This window comes from Plasmodium chabaudi (assembly GCF_900002335.3).
Source record: "Plasmodium chabaudi chabaudi strain AS genome assembly, chromosome: 12".
NCBI lineage: Eukaryota > Apicomplexa > Aconoidasida > Haemosporida > Plasmodiidae > Plasmodium > Plasmodium chabaudi.
The window spans coordinates 294347-315877 of record NC_030112.2 but is presented as its reverse complement, the minus strand read 5'-3'; the positions used below and the strand labels follow the sequence as shown (position 1 = coordinate 315877).

At 22.7% G+C, this 21531-nt stretch overlaps 4 protein-coding genes across 4 annotated transcripts; 3 read left to right on the top strand and 1 right to left on the bottom strand.

The window, feature by feature from the left end:
- Positions 1-38: 38 nt before the first annotated feature.
- On the bottom strand, positions 39-2361 carry PCHAS_1209000 (heptatricopeptide repeat-containing protein, putative; the record flags this gene model as incomplete). Its single annotated transcript, XM_739355.1, has 2 exons — positions 39-137; positions 274-2361. 2 exons carry the CDS (start codon positions 2359-2361, stop codon positions 39-41), a joined length of 2187 nt encoding a protein of 728 aa, XP_744448.1.
- Positions 2362-4350: 1989 nt separating this feature from the next.
- On the top strand, positions 4351-12830 carry PCHAS_1208900 (kinesin-4, putative; the record flags this gene model as incomplete). The annotated part of the gene is made up of 3 exons (XM_016798816.1): positions 4351-12284; positions 12421-12546; positions 12734-12830. The coding sequence occupies 3 exons, from the start codon at positions 4351-4353 to the stop codon at positions 12828-12830; spliced, it is 8157 nt and encodes a 2718-aa protein (XP_016654184.1).
- A 1201-nt stretch (positions 12831-14031) lies between these two features.
- On the top strand, positions 14032-17893 carry PCHAS_1208800 (conserved Plasmodium protein, unknown function; the record flags this gene model as incomplete). Its single annotated transcript, XM_016798815.1, has 2 exons — positions 14032-17534; positions 17803-17893. The coding sequence occupies 2 exons, from the start codon at positions 14032-14034 to the stop codon at positions 17891-17893; spliced, it is 3594 nt and encodes a 1197-aa protein (XP_016654183.1).
- Positions 17894-19527: 1634 nt separating this feature from the next.
- Positions 19528-21129, top strand: PCHAS_1208700 (tubulin--tyrosine ligase, putative; the record flags this gene model as incomplete). Its single annotated transcript, XM_016798814.1, has 1 exon — positions 19528-21129. One exon carries the CDS (start codon positions 19528-19530, stop codon positions 21127-21129), a length of 1602 nt encoding a protein of 533 aa, XP_016654182.1.
- Between the last annotated feature and the right edge of the window lie 402 nt (positions 21130-21531).

Genomic DNA, 21531 nt, shown 5'->3' with positions numbered 1-21531 from the left:
AATATAAACTTAAAATTTTAAAGCATTTAAAAAAAAAATTATTCATCACAAATAATTTCTTCAGTTTTGAAACAAACGTCACGACTTTTTTTTTCCTGTAATAATATGTCCTCAATTGCTTTAGGGAATATATTCATCTATAAAGAGAAAAATGAAATGTAAAACTTGTAGAAAGTGTAAATCATTAGCTAAACGATAAAAACAAAAATATGTTCATAAAAAGATAATATATGTTTATTATCATGCATGCGAAATGGATACATAGTTACAAACCTGCAAATAAAAAGACGAGATTGTTGAAATTATAGGATAGTTATGTTTTGTATTATTTTTTTTAATTGTTAAAGCAAATAAGGAGAAAATATTTGTATTCCTTAAATCCATGGATGTAAAATATTTTAATATATATACAATATCAATTAAATTAAAAGCTGTGTAATTTTTTTCTATATAATTTGATATATTATTTACTAATTCGTTATTATAATAATTAAAATTGATCAAAGCTTTTATTAGATTTATTACATCATCTTCATCAATGCTAGCAATTTTTTTATTTATATTCTCAATTAAACATAAATCCAAATTATAATCGTTTAATTTTTTTTTAATAAAAGAGAATATATAAAATAGATAGCAATTGTTTTTTACACTTGTATTTGAAACAAACTTATTTTTGTAAAATTCAAAAATGTCTATCCATATATTTGTAGGTACATGTGGTAATAAGGATAAAGATCTTGACAAATTAATAATTTCATAACTTTTATACAAATTATTTTTAACATGATCTGTAATTAATTCAAAAATAGTATTTAATAATTTTTTATCTACAAACATTTCTATTTTTGCTATACCAAATAATACATTTTTTAAATCATTATAATGCACATTATTTATAAAATATGTTAAGTAGTTATTTATTATAAAAATAATATGTTCATAATATTTTTTATTTTGATATTTTTTTAATTTTGCTCTATTTTTATCATTATTATTAAACACATTTTTATCTCTTAAAAAATCTTTAGACGTATCAAATATATACACAGTATCAACTGGTGAACTATTTATACAATTTTGAGCATTATAACTATTAATAATATGATTATATAATTTTTTATCTATATTTATATTATTTTTTAAATATGTTCGTTGTTTTCCAAATGAGTAAATAATCGAAGGTATTAAATTTTCATATTTGCATGAACTGCTCATACTTATTTCGTAATTTAAATTTTTTAAATTATCGCCATCTTGTTTATCTTCATTATCTTCATTATCATATGATTGTGATTCTGAAATGACATCATTATAATTTTCAAAAAAAGTATCATTATTATTTTTCATTTGATATGAATTGTTATCATTAGTAATTTCCCCTTGACTGTCCCGTTCTAATATTTTGCCATAGTTAGGCTCGTTAATTTTGGACTGATCTCGTGTCCCATCTCCTTTTATGTCACCATTTTGTAGATCGTGGCTGGCTGTTTTCCCCTGGTCTATCTCACAGTTTTGTATTAACTTTTTATGCATTAGTAATCTAAGTTTGAGCGCGAGAAGGGAAAAATACTTTTCGGATTTTATACTGGCATTACTAAGACTCCATAACAATGAAGCAATACATTGTTCATTTAAAAAGGAATAAAATGATAATGATTTATTTAATAAAATTTCAAACATATTTATGTTTATATTTTTCGATTTACTATGTGTATTAAGTATTATACATATGTCTAATAGATTAAGATTATCAGCAATACTTAATATTCTATCATAAATTATTGAATATATATTATTATTATTATAATTTAAATTGTTTAAACCTTTTAATATTAATGAGCAATCTCGACCACTTAATTTGGTTACCCATTTTTTTATTTCACTTTCAAAAAGTAAAATCATATCTTTATTATTTAAATATTTTATTTTACCCATACTATATATAATTAAAGCTAGCTCTTTACAATCTATATCATATAATTTATCTATAATTTGATTCCATATATTATTATAAAAATTTATATTATTATAATTTATATGTGCATAATGGTGTAGAATCATAACAATTTCACTTGTTCTTAAATATTTTATAAATGGTAATATATCATTTGTATATTTTAACAATCCATATTTATTTATTCGAAATATATTATGAAAGTCTCTGCATAATGATGATAAGTTAGAAATCTCAATTTTTTTAATTCCCAATATCATTTTGTAGTTTATTATTGAATTATCGCTATTAGCAATGGAGTTATTATTTTTAATTTGTGTATGCTCATTAGTCGTAGTACTATTATAAAGCCTTGCATATTTATAGGTTATCCTAAATCTGTTTCTTCCCAAAACGCTTTTCATTTTTATTCAAATATAGCTATACCAATCGAAGATGTATATGTAATGTCATGATTTTTCATTTCGATATGCAGCATCGAAAAGTGAAGTTTTGTAGGAAAGGGTTGAAATTTTTTAAATTGTCAAAAAAAGGGAAATTAAGAATATCCAAAATATAAATCAAAAAAAAATATATATACTGGGCTACTATTTTAAGCCCATTGTATTTATTTTTATTGTGATTGTTATATATTCATGACACGCAAAATAGCTAGGAACATTATTAAAATGTTTTTAAAGTTTGTGATTAATTTATAAAATAAAATTTCCTTTGTGGTAGGAAAAATAAAAGGAAGTTAAATCCGTATGCATATTTTCATATAATTTATGTATACCTATTTATTTTAATATATTTCTCAATTAAAAAAAATATATGCATTGCATTATGTTGTTGGATGCTCATTAAAAAATAAACAACAGCGAGGAATTAGCAATGAAGGATATGAAGTAAATCAAACTGCGTTTTAACAAAAAATGTGGAAAACGCAAACTTTATGAAATTACATGCGTTTTTTTTATTCACATAATAAGAAAGGTTTATATTTGACATATCTTTTTAAAATAATTTATTTTGAACAGCTATATTGAATGATATAGCTACTTTTTTTTTGTATGTAGCTTTATTTTTAGGGACTGCATGTTTTACGGCATTTTATATAATTTCCAATTTTTCCATTTTTTTTACAAAACAATAGAATAATTACGAATAATAAATGAATAAAAAATTAACCGAATAAATAGAAATATAAAGAGAAAAAATAGTGACAGTCTGAATGATGTGTAACACCAATATGGTTAATATACTTTGGAGATTTATTCAAATTGGGAAATAAAATTTGTGCTGTAATTACAATAATTATAAAATAATTTTTTTTAAATAATTGGATTTTTTAATTTTCTTAATTTCAATTTTAATATATGTTTAAGTAATTTTCATAAGCATATTATTCTTTTTGGCAATCTATCATAAAATAATTGCTTTTATTTGGTGAAATATGAATTTTCGTTAAAATATAAAAAATTTGAAATACATTTTGTCATAATTTATTTGAACAAGTAATAATTGTGCAATATACGCAAAGGAATACATAAATAATATATAAGACGATTTATTTATAAGCCCATTTTTTAAGTGTAAAATTGTATTATTATATATGTATGTGTATAATATGGGTTTATTTTTTGTTTGTTTTTCGTTTTATTTTTAATTTTTCCATTTATATTACATTTATTTTATTTATTTTTTACGTGTTACATAAATGCTTACCTTTGAATAGCACATATATTATCCTATCATCATAAGGTGAGGATATTAGTTAAGTAAAATATTATGTGTTATTTATTTATATTTCAAAGTACAAATGTTTAAGTAAATACATATTTATCCATATATCATGCATGAATATATTTATGTAACTTTTGAACAGTCGGTCTTTTAATACTTAAGCCATATTTATATTTTATCTATACACATTATATATTATGGCTTATCAAATGGTAAAACATAAATTATTTTGAGAGTATATTATTTTGTTTATGTCCAATAAATATAAAACACACTATCATATGCACAAAATAAAAACCTTAAGAGAGCATAAAAAGTTTGTACATACAGTTTTGTGCATTTTATGAATTAGCATTTACAATAATTTGAAAATACCAAACACGGCAAATGGTTAACAAATTCAGTGAAGCCTTTTAAAATATTAGCTCACCAATTTGTTGCTATCATTATTACTTAGTAACATTTGTTATTATTTATTTTATATACTTTTTGACCTCACAATATCAGAAAAACTACTTACTTCATACAACCATATATGGGCTACGGGTCCAGTACTATTTTCACAGACCCTTGTACATATAGATATATTAAATATGTGTAAATATGTGCAAGCAAAAATATATTTATAAATGTGCGTTCATTTATATTCAAATTTCTGAAAAATAATAATGAGCGAATATTTAGGGGATAAAGATACAAATGGAAATTATGAACAAAATAGCCAACAAACCAAAAAGGGAGATCAAAGCATTTTTGATATTGAACCTGATAAGCATGAAGATTTAAATTTCAATGGCTTCTTAAAAGGTGTAAATCAAGTTGTGGAAAATGATCCGTTATTAGTTAATAATAATAATAATAATAACAAAATTGGCATACCCAATAATGAGGACGTAATGCAAAATAAGAAACGGGAGTCTGAAAATTTGCACACACTTTTATCTACTGAAAAAGACTTTGAATCAATCTTTGATAATTATTCAAGTTCCAATGATGAAACAAATGAACTAAATAAAATAAATCAATATAAAAATGATGATGAAATATGTGATGTAAGTGATAACAATGAGGAAATATTAAGTGATCAAAATAATCGAGACGGTGAAGAAGAAACTACATTTGATAAAAATAATTGTCAAGTTGTTGTAAGAATTCGTCCAAAGAAAAAAGAAAATAAATTATGTGATGATCTAACAAAAAATGTAAATTGTAATGATGTAAAAAATATAAAATATAATAATAATTGTATATGTATAAATAATCAGAAATTTTTATTTGATAAAGTATTTAAACAAGAAGCTCAACAAGAAGATGTGTATTCTTATCTGTCTGATAATTTTTTAGATAATTTATTTGATGGCTATAATTGTACAATATTTGCTTATGGACAAACTGGGTCAGGTAAAACATATACTATGGGATTTGATTATATAAATAAAGTAACAGAACATGTTGGTATTCTTCCAAGATTTTTAAATGATATATTTAATATGATTGAAAAAAAACAAAAAACAAATAATATAACATTTGATACATCATGTACATATATTGAAATATATAATGAAGAAATAATAGACCTTATCGATTCCAGTGAAGAAGATTATGATGATAAAATTGGAAACAGATGTAATGTGTCAGCTATTAATACTGTTACTAATAATAAGGATTTAAAAATAAATAATAAAAAAAAAAAAAAAAAAAGGGAAATAAATAAAAATATATCAATAAGGGAAGATATAAATAAAAAGGAAATAATTTTGATGGGGGTTAAAACTGCTAAGGTTTCAAATGTAGAAGATTCTTTTGCAATTTTACATAAAGGTAATTTATTAAGAACAACAGAAAGGACATTTATGAATGACAAATCAAGTCGATCACACGCTATTTTTACAATTAACTTAATTCAAAGAAAAAATGTAACAATGGAAAATGGTCCACCAAATGAAGTAAACACCAGTGCAGATATAGAAAATGCAAAAAATATAAAAACAGGAAATCAAAAAATCAATAATGATATAAATGATTCTACTAATGCACCTTTGAATGAACGAATAATGACTACATCCGAATCAAATAATGGTAATAAAATAGAGGAGAGTGAAAAAAAGGAAGAAATAATTTGCTCGAAACTTCATTTTGTTGATTTGGCAGGAAGTGAAAGAGCAAAAAGAACTGAAACAAAAGGAAACAGATTAAAAGAAGCAATAAATATTAATTATGGTTTATTGTCATTAAGTAATGTTATATATGGCTTGTCTAGTAAAAAAAAAGTACAACACATTCCATATAGAAATTCTAAACTAACAAGAATATTACAAGACTCATTAGGGGGGAATAGTAAAACTGTTATGATTGCATGTATAAGTGTTGAACCTTCTGATTTTTATGAAACTTTTAGCACAGTTAAATATGCTGCAAGAACAAAAAAAATAAAAAATAATCCAATAATAAATTATGATATGAATAATTTAATAATTAATGATTTAAGAAAACAATTATTTAATTTAAATTTAGAATTAAAAAAATATAAAGTTGAATGTAAAGACAAATATAATTTTAATGATGATAAAAAATTAAAAGAATTATCTGATCAAAATTGTAAACTTTTAAAAAAAATTAAAAATCTAAATATTAAAAGAAAAAAATTAATATGTTTAATATTTTATTATATATCCTTAATAAGAAAAAATGATTACCAACCCAATTCTACCACTTGCCTTGTTAAAGAAGCAGAATGTTGTACCTCCCCTAAATCAGCTAACATAGAAGAGAGCAAAAACGATAACCCCTTTAATTTAAATTCGATTGAAAACAGTAAAATAGTATGTCAAGATAATTATTTAGACAGTACTAGCTGTAAAAAGGAAGACAATAATGCAGTAGATCATAAAAACAACCAAGCTGAGCTCGAATGTGTAAATGGCTCGGCAATAAAGAGGGTTGTAAGTAGTACTGATGATGGCGCTGAAAAAAATGAGAAGGGAGAGGTACCAATAAAATTAGATAAAATATGTGGAATGTGTGAAAAGATCAATATAATAGAAAATGAAGAGACTAACGATTTCGATTTTAGTTTTTTAGAAAATAAACATTTATTTTTGAATTTAGAAAAAGATAAAAAATGTGTAGAAGATATTTTTAGACAATATGAGTTAAATAAATTTAATGAAAAAAAATTAAATGATCTAAATAAAAAATATATTAATATATTTGAAAAAAATAAAGGATATGAAAAAAAAATTAATGAATTAAATAAAATTATTAAAAAAATGAAAAAAGGTTCAAAAGTTAAATTAAATGAAAAATATAATAAAGCAAAAGGAAGAAAATCAGCTAAAGGTCCTGAGAGTAAAATTGATTACAATTTTTTATTTTCCAAAAAGAATAATGATAAAAAAAAAGTTGCAAAAAAAAAAATAAAAAAAAGTTACAATAGTAGCAGACATAACATTGGTGAGGATGTTGAAAAATCAGTCGACTCTTTGAACAAACTTAAAAGTGTATACAACTTATTTTGTAGTGATAAAATTCGGAAGGGGTATTATAGCGAGATTGAATTAGAAAGGGAGGTAAAGAATAAAATTCAACGAAAAAAATCAGAAAAAGAAAAAAGGAAATGTTATACAGACACAGATATTAGTAGTAGTACCAAAAAGAACACAACTTTTGTAGAATATATAATGAATTATTTAAGTGGAAATCAAAATGAAAAAGATTGGTGTTTTCAAGTTTTAAGGGAATATAAAAAAAGAAGACGAATGTTATCAAAAATGGATAATAAAAATTGTTTAGAAGAAAATGATCAAGATCTTGTCTTTTCAGATTTATTTTTTTCAAGTAATAATATTTACAGTGATTTACTTGGCCCTTCAGAAAAATTTAAAAAAATTTTTGAAAAAAAAAATGAAACTAATTTTAATGAGAATTATGATTATTATGACAAAAATGAATCCCAAAACAATGAAGATCAAATTTTTGGTAAGTTCGATTCAAAATTTTCAAAGGGTCACATAGAAGAATCGCTACAACAGTTTAAAAATTGTCAAACAAAAATGAAAGAAGAACAATTTAGTAGCAGTGAAAATGATGAAGATAGTGAGGATGAGTCTTGTAGAAGTATGAGCTCAAACAGTAGTGGTAATAGTAATGTATCTCCAAATTTTTTGAAGAGCAAATTAAATAAATTGCAAAAAATAATAAAACAAGATATTTGCAAAATCAAGCAAGTTAATAAAGAAAAGAAGGAATACAACACCAAAAATGAAATCCTAACTAATAGCATTGTTGATTTAAAGAAGAAATTACAATATTTACAAATAAATAGTAACAATAATAATAAAAATTGTAAAAATATCGAATCAATGAAGCAAAATTTAACAAAAATAACAAAAGAAAAAGAAAAGATACAAAAAAAATTAAATGAAAATGAACAGCAGATAAAACATTTAAAAGTTGATATTATGAAAATGAAAAATAACTTTTTAAAAACAAGCACACTTTTAAAAGAAGAACAAAAAAAACATAATAATATTATACAAAAAAAAGAAAACTTAATAACAAAATTACATGAAAGAGAAGAAATTTATATTAATAAACTAAAAAAGAAAGAAGAGATAAGTAAACAAGCATATTCTAAATTGCTTAAACGCAATAAAGAATTACTTGACCAATTAAAACAGTTGAAAAAAAAACAAAATATCCATGATAAAGTTGAAAAAAATGAAAACAAAAATGTTAATCTCATTCAAAATGCTATGAATAATAATAAAGCAAAATTAAAAAAAAAGGAACAAGCTATTGAAGAAAAGACAGACAATTTAATAGATCAGTCAAATTTAGTTAGCGAAATAAACGTTGATAATATTTCTTCAATTATGATAGATGAAAAAGTAGAAAACGAAATAAATATGGATACCGATGTGGAATATGATACTGAAAGTGATAAGAATAATTTAGATCCGAGTGGGGAATGGGAAATTTCAACCATCAATAGTATTTTGTCTGATTGTGTAAATTCATCTTGTAAAAATTCAGACGTTTCAGTATTGATAAAAAAGAGAAACAGCAGTTTGACCCAATCGATAAATAAGATCAAAGATGAAGAATATGTGCTTCAGAATATTTTAAAAAATGATATTAAAAAAAATAAATTTTTGAAAGATTTTTTAAAAAAAAAAAATATAAAAAAAAAAATATCACCTATTAAAACAAAATTAGAAAAAGAAAAATTTATGAATAAAAATGTGGCAAAAATATTACAAGCATTATATGTGAAAAGACAGAATGAGGGGGAAGATAATGAGAAGAATGAAATAGTAGATAACCAAAATGAAGAATCAATAAATTTGGTACTAGACACAAAGGAAAAAAATAAAGACACGGAAAAGTTATTAACAAACAAATTTTATGAAGAAAAAATTGATGAAGATGTTTTATATTATGAAGAGAAATTAAAAGAATCTAATGAAAATATAAAAAATTTAAAAAGAAGTTTAATTAAAAAAAAAGAAGAAATGATGTTACAAAAAGTTGTAAAAGATTTATTAAAAAAATTATATTCTAATTATAAAAAACGAAAAGAAAATGAAAAAAAAGTAAATTCTTTAAAAAAATTTATTTATTCAGAAAATTTATTTATATCAAAAATTTATAATAACTTTGTTTTTACAAATGATTTGTTATTAAATAATTCTACTATGCCACCACCTGATCAACTTTTAAAAAAAAATAATTATTTTTCTCAATTTTATTCAAAAAAATTAACTAACATAGAAAATATAAAATATGATAACAATTTTAAAAACCCCCAAAGTTGTGAAATTCTTAAACAGGGGAAAAATCTTCTCAATTCCAGTTTTTGTGAAGGTACAGAAAATATCACACACTTTAACCCAAACAATACATCATATTTATATAAGACAAATAATTTAGATAATGAACTTTTGGAAAATCCGATCTCAAAATTTAAGAGAAGGAATACTTATAGTTTATACAAAGAAGTTTGTGAAAATTCTGAACCGAATAATGAAATAAATTTAAAAAAAAGAAATAATAAATCGAGATTAATGGAAAATATTTACTTAGGACATTGTAACAAAAAAAGAATGATTTTATCTAGTCTTACCAATCCTAATATACCAAATGAAAATAATCAAAAATGTTTAAACAATTTACATGATACTGATAAATTAAATATGGAAGAAAATAACAATCATTTTGTAGATCCCATTTCGGATTGTATTGCATATGAAAATGATGATAATGCACAAGTTGAATTATCCGACAAACAAACTATTAATTTGATAAATAAAAAAGTAGACCCAAAACAATCTGAAAATTTTATAAATTATTGCGAAAATAATATAGAAGGTAGACAAAAATTGGTGGAAAAAAATAATTACCCAGGATTAAAGGTCTTATTTGATATGCCACTAAATTCTTATATTAAGCGTAAATCAATAGACAATTGCTATATATTATATTCTGGTAGAAATGAAGAAAAAGATGAAAGTTGTAACGAAATAATGAATAATTTAGGGACACAAAATTTGTCTCAACCTATTTCTCCAAGCAATGAAAAAGAAGATACTACCTACTGTGAGGGGGCAAATAAAGAATCCATCAGTTTGGTCGAAAATGGTGATATAAACAAGATTAAAAAAAACATAAACAAGATTTGCACAATGGTTCCCAAAAAATGTAAAAATAATGGGAATAACAAAAATATATGTAAAGAAGTGGAAAAAAAAGAGGACAATAATTTAGGAAAAGAAAATGTTACAAAAGATGGTACAGAAACAATAAATGCAAAACTTACTAGTAATAATGATAAGGTAAAAAATAGTTTGACAATTGATGGAAAGGATAAAAAAACAAAAAGCCGATCAATAAACTTAAAAACAAAAATAAGAAAAATAGAAATAAATAATTCTATGCCACCTAAAGAGCAAACTATAGATGAAGAGAAAAAACGAACAAGTAATAATAAGCATGAAAAAAATAATAAAAATTTAATGATAAATAGTGGAGGAAATAATTTATGTAACTTAACAAAGGGTATTGGACAAACGATAGATAAAAATAAAGGAAATGAAATGAACAATGGAAATTGTACTGATGTTGAAGTAGAACGGAATAATTCATTTAATTGTGAAATAGATAAGGAATATTTAAAACAGATGGAAAAAATTCACGAAGAAAGTATTAATACATTTAAAAATAAAATAAAAGATATAACTATCAAAGTTGATACATTAAGAGATATTACTAATGCAGAAGGACCATTTAGTGGAAATAATATTAGTATACACAATCGAGGGAATAATATTTCTTATGACAATTATAACTATTATGAAAATTTAAATACTTGTGGAGATAGTTACACCAATTTAACATCAGAAAAAAGCTACAAAAATATATGCATAAAAAACTGTCATAAATATGGAGTAACTGGTTTATGTGTAAAGGAAACAAACAATAACACATTACAATTTTTCAGTAGCTCATTAAATAGTATTAAATTATGGGATAATAAAAAAGAAATATGGAATTATGAACATGTAAATATAAAAAATGAAAAAAGTACATTTATAAATAGCTTAATTGTTTCTTTTCAAAATAATTGTTTTTTTGCTGGCATTAATAGTTATGTACATTTATTTGATATTAGAACAAGTCCCAAAATTTTACAAAAATATTATTATAGTGATAAAAATGATGGTAGTTTATTAATTTCTCTTTTAAATGATAGATCTAATTATATTCCTCTTATATTGCACAATGGAAATTACAACGGTTCACCAAACGACCCAATGGTGTTGAGCAACCAAAATGGACTAATGGATGAGCCTGGTGTTTTGTCTTCTTCTTTTCCCACTGAAGGTTCGCAAAAGGGAAGTGAATATGAAAACATTAAAAATAATCAAACTAATAATTTAAATGAAAATGAGGCATACGATGGGCAACATAATAATAAAGAAAATTGTGAAAATGGAAATATTGAAGATCAAAACTCAAAAGATAAACTAAAAACAATAAAAGAGGTGGATAGTTTTCAATCCGAATATTGTATATGTGCATGTGGAAATGAAAATTTTATAAAAGTTTTTGATATAAGAAAAAATGGTGATAATATGTGGTTAGCTAAAATTCCTGTGACAAATAAAATCGAATATATAACACATATACCCATGAAAAAAAATACAAAAAACAATTTTAAAAATACAAATATATTAAAAAATATTATAATAGCAAGCCGAGATAAAACTGTAAAGATATGGAAAAAGGGATGGGTATCTTTTTATCCACCATCTTATGATTGGTGTACATCACTTTCCTATTTTCCTCTTACGGATTTGATACAAAATAAAAATCCCTCATATAATATTAATGAAAATTTTGATGAAAATAAAAATATTTTTTCAAATTATGATTCATTAGTTATATCTGGAAGTAGGGATTCTCATCTTCGTTTTTGGCTTTATTCAACAGATGGAACATCAAATGAATTTAATAGATTTATGAAAATAATTAAGAATGCCCACAAAGTTGATATAACATGTGTATCGAAATATCAAGGAAATAGCTTTATTACAACGGACAGGTATAATTGCAAAAAAGTTCAAAATTCATCGACCAGATTAATCATAAAAATTTGTGTGCATATTATCTATTTTCACCTCGTTTATATCTATTTAATATGTATATACATAATACCCATTCACTTTGAACCTTTGCAGAGATGGATTTATTCAAATGTGGGACTGTAATATTTTATTTAAGGAAACGGACAAATTTTTAGTGGGCATGGACCTACATAATACATACATGAACCTTATGGTTAATAAAATTGGAAAAATGTTCAGGTAGCTATTCGTATAAACATATATCTATGTACTTAAACCTATGAGTTGCATGATCTTATAATATACGATGGAATATGCATCCTTTGTTTTTCGAGTTGAAAATATTTATGCACACATATGTCAATAATTATTCTATAAATGTATTAATGATAAAAATTATATACATAATGTCATTTATTTTTTTTAGACATTCCACAAGTCCTATCAATAAAATTGCCTATCATGAAAATACCTTTTTAACAGCATCAAATGATGGATCAATTAAAATTTTTTATGAGAAATAAGAGAATAAACCATTTTTAATATGAAAATGCATGTAGCATAATAATATACATCCATATATTTATTTATATGTGTTTTTTTTTTCATTCCTTTTTTTGAATATCATATTATAAATCATACACACACAAAGAAAAAAAAATATTTTTTTTTTGTGGAAAAATTAATACATTATAATTTGAATTTAAAAAATGTATTAATATTTGTTATTTTAGCAATTCATGATTATTAATTTTTTCAAAATTCTTTAACCACTTTTAACATCATTTGGGAAAAATTATTTCCACTGTTTTTTTTATTTATATTATAAATTTAAGTCACAATATTTTTAACCATTTTACATGAAAATAAAATTTGAACTATCATTTTTCCTTTATAAACAAATAATAATAAAAAAAGACAATCTATAACATATAATTTTTTTATATATATGGAAAGAATATAACTTTTTGTTACTAGTCGAAAAATATGGTTGTATGATCTTCATAAGGTCCCTTTTAAGCTTTAAAAGTTTTATGTAATAATGAAATAAAACCCAAAAAAGAGAAAATAAAATTTCAAAAAATGGCCTATATTCTTCTATAATACGCTATGGGAAATTAAAAAAAAAAATATATATATGCATATTTTGAGATCATCACATAAACATGTTTTATTATATTTTTAAACATGTTTATATATTTTTTTGTGGATTATATTTTTTAAATAGTTGCTATTATATAATTTTATTTTATTTAATAGTATATATTTTTTTAACAAAATATTTATTTTATAAACCTTTTTCCAGTAAAAAAAATTAATACATACCGTACATAAATAATTTAACGTATTTATAGAAAGGGATAAATAATCTTTTTATTTAAATATATATGTTTAACTTTCTTAAGATCTGAAACATTATGATGTTATATAAATTTTAATGTCCCTGTTAATCTTAAAGTTTATAGAGCATAATTTATTTCCATAGAAAGTGTATATATATCATACAAAACAACTGTATGATCAAAAAGGAAAAAAACGGATATAGGAATGAATATCTTTGCAGACTAATTATATAATTCTTAATAAAATTTATTAATTTCTCAATGTAATACTTTCCTATTTCGGGAATCAAGTGATGTTTTCGCAGAGATAGAGATATAGAATAGATATGTATATGCCCAAAACTATGTAGATATGCTTATTGCTCCTTAATATATCTTCAATATGAATGATAAAAAAAGGAAAGTACCAGACACAATTGGTAACCATTTGTGTGATGTTGAAAAAAATGATATAAACAAAGAGGAAAATATAAAAAACTTAAAAAAGTTATTAAATAATTATACAAATAATAATGATTTAGATGATTTGAGTGATTACTTAGCTAGCACATATAAAGACTTTTTAATTAATTCCATATATGAAGAATTGAAATGTTCAGATAATCACATTTTGGGTGAATTAATGAGTATATGTTTAGATATAATTGAAAAAAATCACAAAAATTTTAAACATCAAAATGTGTATTTTGTTTGTTTGAATACTTTGTTTTTATTATTAAATAGGGTTGGTAGTATAAATAATTATATAGAATATAATTCGTTTAAAATATTTTACGATTTAATAATAAATGATAATGATTGGTCAAATAATAAAAACAGCATTGAAATATTTGCAAAATTAAATTATGTTAATCTTTTTATCTTATCTAACACCTTTTTGAAATGTAAGAAAAATAATGATTTTAACAAATCAGTCCCCATACAAGAGATTAATAAAATAGTAAAGCATGTATTTTCCAATTCCATACTTTTTGAGAACAGCATTGCTAATCAAAATTATAAGGGAAACAGTTTGAATGAAACAAAAGGTTGTATACATAATAATACCTACATAAATAAATATTTCGATTTTATGTCATCTTATAAGACACGTGTATTGGACAATGCCACCGCGATTATACACATGACTAATGAAAATAATAAAAATGAATGCATACCTAATCAGGGTAATGAAATTTCTATATTATATAAAAAAATTAAAACAGAAAATTGTTATAAAGAATTGGAAAATAATAATATGATAAGTAGTTACATTAACAGTCAATATAAAAATAGTAACTATGTAAATGGCACAAATAAAATGATTATAATAAAGTCACATATTTTCCCTACTACTAAAAATGCTTGTGATATAATTGATAATCCAGAAGATGATTTATTTCTTCAAATATTTATCAAAATTATTCATTTAATTATAAATACTGAATTAACAATATATATTATTTATGAATGTGTACATATAATTTTAAACACATGTGAAATACACAAACAGGAGTTATTACTTTTTGATTTATTATTATTGTCCAAATTTTATATTAGAAATGATAATGATAAGATGAGAAGATTTATTATTTTTTATATGCATTTAATTATTAAATCTAAACAGCAATATAAAAAATTATTTTTTATGAAATTAGTAAAAAATGTAAACCCCTTTTTTTATTTACTTTATGTAGACAATCCAGATATATCCATATATGCAAAGGAGTTCATTTCATCATTAGACTTTTTCAATACGAACAATACAAATATATTTTTAGATAATATAAAAAAAGCGGATAAAAATGTCGATATAAATATATGTGCTCAAATTGAAATAATCAGGATTATGAATGTTATAGTATTTTTATTAGACAATATATATAATATTAGTATGAACAAATATGTAGATGACGAATTTCTAAAAATAGAATATGATAATTTCTATAAAAATTGTATATGGCATGATCCATTATTTAAAAATTATATATACTATCAAATGAGTGTAAAAAAAAATAAATTATTTTTCAAATGTAAAAACCCTGAAGATAAAAATATTAAAATAAGAAATATTATTATCGAAATAGAAAATATGATTAAAACCTTTGATTATCTTTTTAAATTTGTTACAAATAGAGAATGGTGGAACATTTCTTTATTGTTTTTTTTCATACATTCATTTGATATGATTAAAAAAATATGCCGAAATCTTCCATCCAAAGATTTTAAGAAATTTTTTTTTTTAACAAAGAATTTATTTATGCAAGCAATATATGTATTGGAAAATTTTAGTAAAATAGGAAATTTACAATTATGTAATTATGAAAATATGTTGACAGTTATTGAAAACGTTTACACCAAACATGATATATATAAAATGGTTCTATTTGATCAAACCGAAACCAAGAAACTCATTGAACAAATTAAGCTTAAAACAAAAGAAAAAAATTCGAAACCTATTCTTATATTGCTAGAAGATTTATACCTTGTAATTATAGACTTTTTGTTTCCAAAGGATGAAGAACAATTGAAAAAGAAAACGGAAGAAAGTAACCATCAAAAGGGAATCGAGTCATTTTTTAATCAAAATAATTTTAGCTTTTTAAAAACACTCTTACTTAGAATATCATATTCATATTATTACATCTGGTCTCAGTTTTATAACATTAAAAATGCGGATATAGATAAAAAAAATATAAAACTTTCCAAATTATCTTTCTTTGAAATATTTTATAATAGAATAAAAGATAAATTAAAATTGGAATTAGATTTAAAAAAAATGAAGAAAGAAGATATTTTTTTACAAAATCTGTGGTTAAAGTATAGCAAAATATGTGAAAATTATTTATGTGTAAAAAAATCAAGGTATATTTCACCTGATATAGCTAATTATTTTACATTTTGCTTCGACTTTTTTAAAATACTTATCATGTATGAAAATGAATCTGATTATGTTTCTAATCGAAATAGAATTAACAAAATTATTTTAAATATGTGTAAAATCACAATTTTAAAATACCAATACTTTTTACCCGCAAGAAATATAGGAAATTGTTTTTCTTCATCCATTGAATTTCTTTACCATTTATATATAAATATATATAATAGTAAAAAGAGTACTAAATTAATGAATCAAATTTCTTTTTTAATATTTTTGTGTTGTAACAAAGCAATGAATGATATAGAAAAGGATCATGTTACATTCTATAGCAATTGTTTTGAAAATGGCAAAATGGAAAGCATACCCTATGATACATCAGAAAAATGCGTAGCGAGTACCCCAAATAGCAATAATATAAATAAAAGTCATATCATTATTAAAAATAAATTTCAAAAACATTTTAATGAATATTATTTAAACACTTCCTTACATGTTTTTATAACATGCTTGAATGCACTAACGGATACAATCAAAATAACAATTTCAAAACTCGGCACTCATAAGGAAAGCATAGTAATAAAGAATTCAAAAATTACGAGTCGAAAGAAAAAAGAAAAGAAATACAAATTTCTCAAATATAAGGATGGTTTAATTTTGTTTAATTATACATATTTGAGTAACCTTTGCAAATGCCTTATAAAAAATGGACATAAATATTTTTTCTATAGTTCTAGAAAATATGTTTTAAATTTTATACAACATTTTATATCGATGAGTACAATTATGATTTTGAAATATAAATTTAAAAATAATTTAAATTTAAAGAAAATCTTAAAATTTTGTTTTTATAACATTTCTACTGATTGTGATATAAGCATCTTGACAATAATTCACAGAATCGCCTTTTCTATAAAAAATCATTTAAAGTATTGTGGAACTAAAATTAAAAAGGCGCACCATTATTTTCGACGATGTGATGATTTGATATCTCTCATAGTTCAGGAATCTCACACATACAATATGCCGTAAGACTATATACATATATATGATGTTACATGCCAATGGATTTATTTTATATCACCGTTATACTTGTATATATATGTCAATAAAACATATATAGTATTCTGATTGACAAACAAAAAATAATTACAAGATTTTATTTGTTTTCAAAAATATTAAGCATAATAAAAAATAAATTCATTTGTGAAACTAATTGTTTATGCATAACATTTTTTATATTCCACTCTTTTTCTTTTCTTATTATTTCCATTTATTCGCTTTCTCTTTTTATAGTGAAACAAATTTATGGGAGGAGTATATATCTCAAGACACATGTTTTGATTCTCTAAAGAATACAATACATGTAGATTGCCCAGGAGATTAATGCAATGCTGGCATATACTTTGAATTTTTTCTATTCCAGATTTTTAAAACCGTAAATGGGCTTATTATTTTTATTACCGAACTTATTTTATAACTATGCTAATTTGTTTATAAGCATGCTGGTACATATTATTATTTAAGGCAATAATTGTCATTAAAAAATTAATATAATATAGCGTATGTAAGTTTTATAATATTCTATATTATATTGTTTTAAGAATAAAGCTGTAATTTTCAATAGCTAATGCTTTCATTGAACAAGTACATATAATCATGGAAATGATACGTTTTATTATCAATATATAAATAATATATATATACTTTTTTTTTGTTTTAATCATTTTTTTATCTACCTGCATTTTATTATAAAAGGAAGCATATTATTTGAAGCTTAATTAGGTTATATAGCATATATATGTATCTCCGTGTATACATGTGTATTTACATGCGTAATGTTTCTTATATGCTTTTTATTTGCACAATTATGCATAAAACTTATAATAAAGAATATAAACATATATCAATCTTTGTAACTCTGAATAATATTAGTATATAACAACAAATAGACAATATTGTTTTGTATCATACAATATATCATTTAATTAAAAGTATACAGCTGATATTATTCTATATATATTTAAATTATTATTTTAAATTAATTATTAATATTATATTAAAAAAATATATTATATATATGCATTTATGAATAAATTACCTTGCTGTTCATATTTTTTTTCATTTTCCCTAGTGGTATAAAAAAAAATAATGCACACACACAAAGAAAAATCAAATGTTCGTATGGGATAATACTATATTATGCTTTTATTAAAAATCAAAAATACTTCTATAAAATTATTTTTCAACGTAAACTAAACTAAAAGGTTGTACCTATAAAAATAAGCCCAATTGATCTATAGATACATATTTATATAATTACTTTTGGAGATTTTGTTCTTCCTCTCTTTCGCTTTCTCTTTTTTTTAACTCCTGTATTTTACTTATTCACACACAAATATGTATTATTAAACAAAAAATAATTGTCTTATTATATTATAATATAAAACTAATTAAATTTTTCTAAATAACTTCAAGTGTTGTATGAATTTCATCGTAATACGAAAATTTATAAAAAGGATATATATTATTATATCCTTAAAAATGCTATAAACTGTGGTTGTTAAATTTCATGGAAATGTTTTTAAGTAAATTATATATATGTTCATATAATTGTGTTTGTGTGTATATATATGCGCAGATATATTCGTCTTGATTATCGTGCTGAGAACTTTCTTTTGCTTTAATATTTATTATAACTTTATTATTATTGTAAATGTTTCGTATTATATTATTTTCCCATTTTACGTTTTCTTAATATGTACAATTTTTAATGAAGCTTGATAAATAAATATTTAAATAACATATCGAGGGGAATGATATATGCCATAGCATTTGAAGGAAAGTAAGGCCAATAACTAAAAAAAGTATAGTATGTATATATATTGGTGGTGAGCATTTTTACTTTTAAACTAGTCTATGATATATAATGATTGAGCTAGGTGTATCAACTAGTAAGAGGCATTATTAGTTACATAGATATATGTTCCAGAAGTTGAAATAAATTAAAATAGGAAAATAATGAAGGAATATTATCTACATAATGATCAAAATAATCATAAATGCATTTCTAGAAGGAATAAACATTTACATAAAATTCATTTAGCTAATACACGATATGATATTATTAGAAGAGTAGTGAACGAATCAGATGATTGGACAGAATCTTGTCCAGATTCAAATGATTGGGATGTTATGTGGATAGACACATCAATATCTGATGATAGGTTTAGGAAATTACACAAATTTCAGAAAATTAATCATTTTATTGGAATGAAAGGCATAACAAGAAAAGATGAATTATGTAAAAATTTAAAAAGGATAAAAAAACATTTCCCTCATAGTTATAATTTTTTTCCTCCAACATGGATTTTGCCTAATGATAATTTTGATTTTAAAAATTACTTTAAAAAGAAAAAAAGTTCCTCAAAAACGTATATAGTTAAATTAAAAAATTCATGTCAAGGAAAAGGAATATACTTAACAAAAAGCCTAGACAATATAAACAAATATGAAAGTTGCGTTATACAAAAATATATACATAAGCCGTTATTAATAAACAATTTAAAATTTGATATAAGATTATATGTATTAGTAACTGGTTGTGATCCTTTAAGGATATTTTTACATGAAGATGGATTAGTACGATTTTCTATAGAAAAATATAAATTACCAAAATCAAAAAATTTAAAAGAAGTAAATATGCATTTGACTAACTTTTCAATTAATAAAAAATCAGACAAATTTGAAAATTCATTAAATCCTAATGATGCAACAATGGGACATAAAAGAAGTTGGAAAACATTTTTAGCAAAATTAAAGGAAGAAGGACTACCTATGGAATCTATAATGAAAAAAATTGAAAATATTATTGTTAAAACAATATGTTCTATACAACCCGAGTTAAAGCATTATTACAATGCGTCCCATATTAGTGATTATTCAAATAGTATGTGTTTTGAAATATTGGGGTTTGATATTTTATTAGATTATAAATTAAAACCATGGTTATTAGAAGTAAATCATTCACCGTCATTTAGTACTTGCTCATTGGTAGATGAACAGGTAAAATATGCAGTTATAAGGGATACCTTAAATCTTTTATATATGAATTCCAAATATAGACATATGCATATTCAAGAATATTTAAATATACAAAAATTTAGAAAAAAACATAGTCATTTACTAATAAATAACAAAACTGAATTCAAAAAAAAGTTAGCATTATCTCATTTTATATATGAAAATAAGCATCTAGGAGGATATAAAAGGATATATCCCTTAGAAGAATTATTAGATTATGAAAACTTTGTATTATTTGTTTCAAATGCTTGGAATAAGTCAATAGGTTTACCTTATATCACAAAAACAGGTTCTTTTGAATATTTATTTGAAGATCAAAAACGAAAAAAAAAAGGAAAAAACCAAAAAGAGAAATTGAAATTAATAGAAAATCCAACACAAAACCAAGATATAATACATACACCAAGACAGATTAAATACGACAATGGATATTTAATCAAAACAAATATGAACATTAGCAATTGCTCTACATCGTGTTATGAAGAACCTGGTACGGTATATGATGTGGATGCATGTAAAGCATTCCAATTTCAGAGTTGATATTTTGCATTATCATTGCTTCTATTGTTGGTTTTTTTTATATTCTTTTTCAAAATATATAAATTTTGTTTAGATAACGGAATATATAGTTTTTGAAATATGACAATTCTTTATACAAAATTGTATATTATATATGTAATATTATAAGCATTGAATAAATGAATATTAACAAATTTTATTCCTAATAACATACATAATGATAAAAAAACAAAAAAATTCCGATGATGGTATAAAAAATATAATGCATTCAAAATAGTAAATCATATCGGTGAATGTAAAAGTTGTGAAATAGTATAAAGTAAAAAACAATGTGTATCAATTTAAATTATATTAAGAACTCAATCTCTATTTTATATTGTTGCTTTATATAGAAAACATTAGAGAGTAAAAAAATAAAAGTTC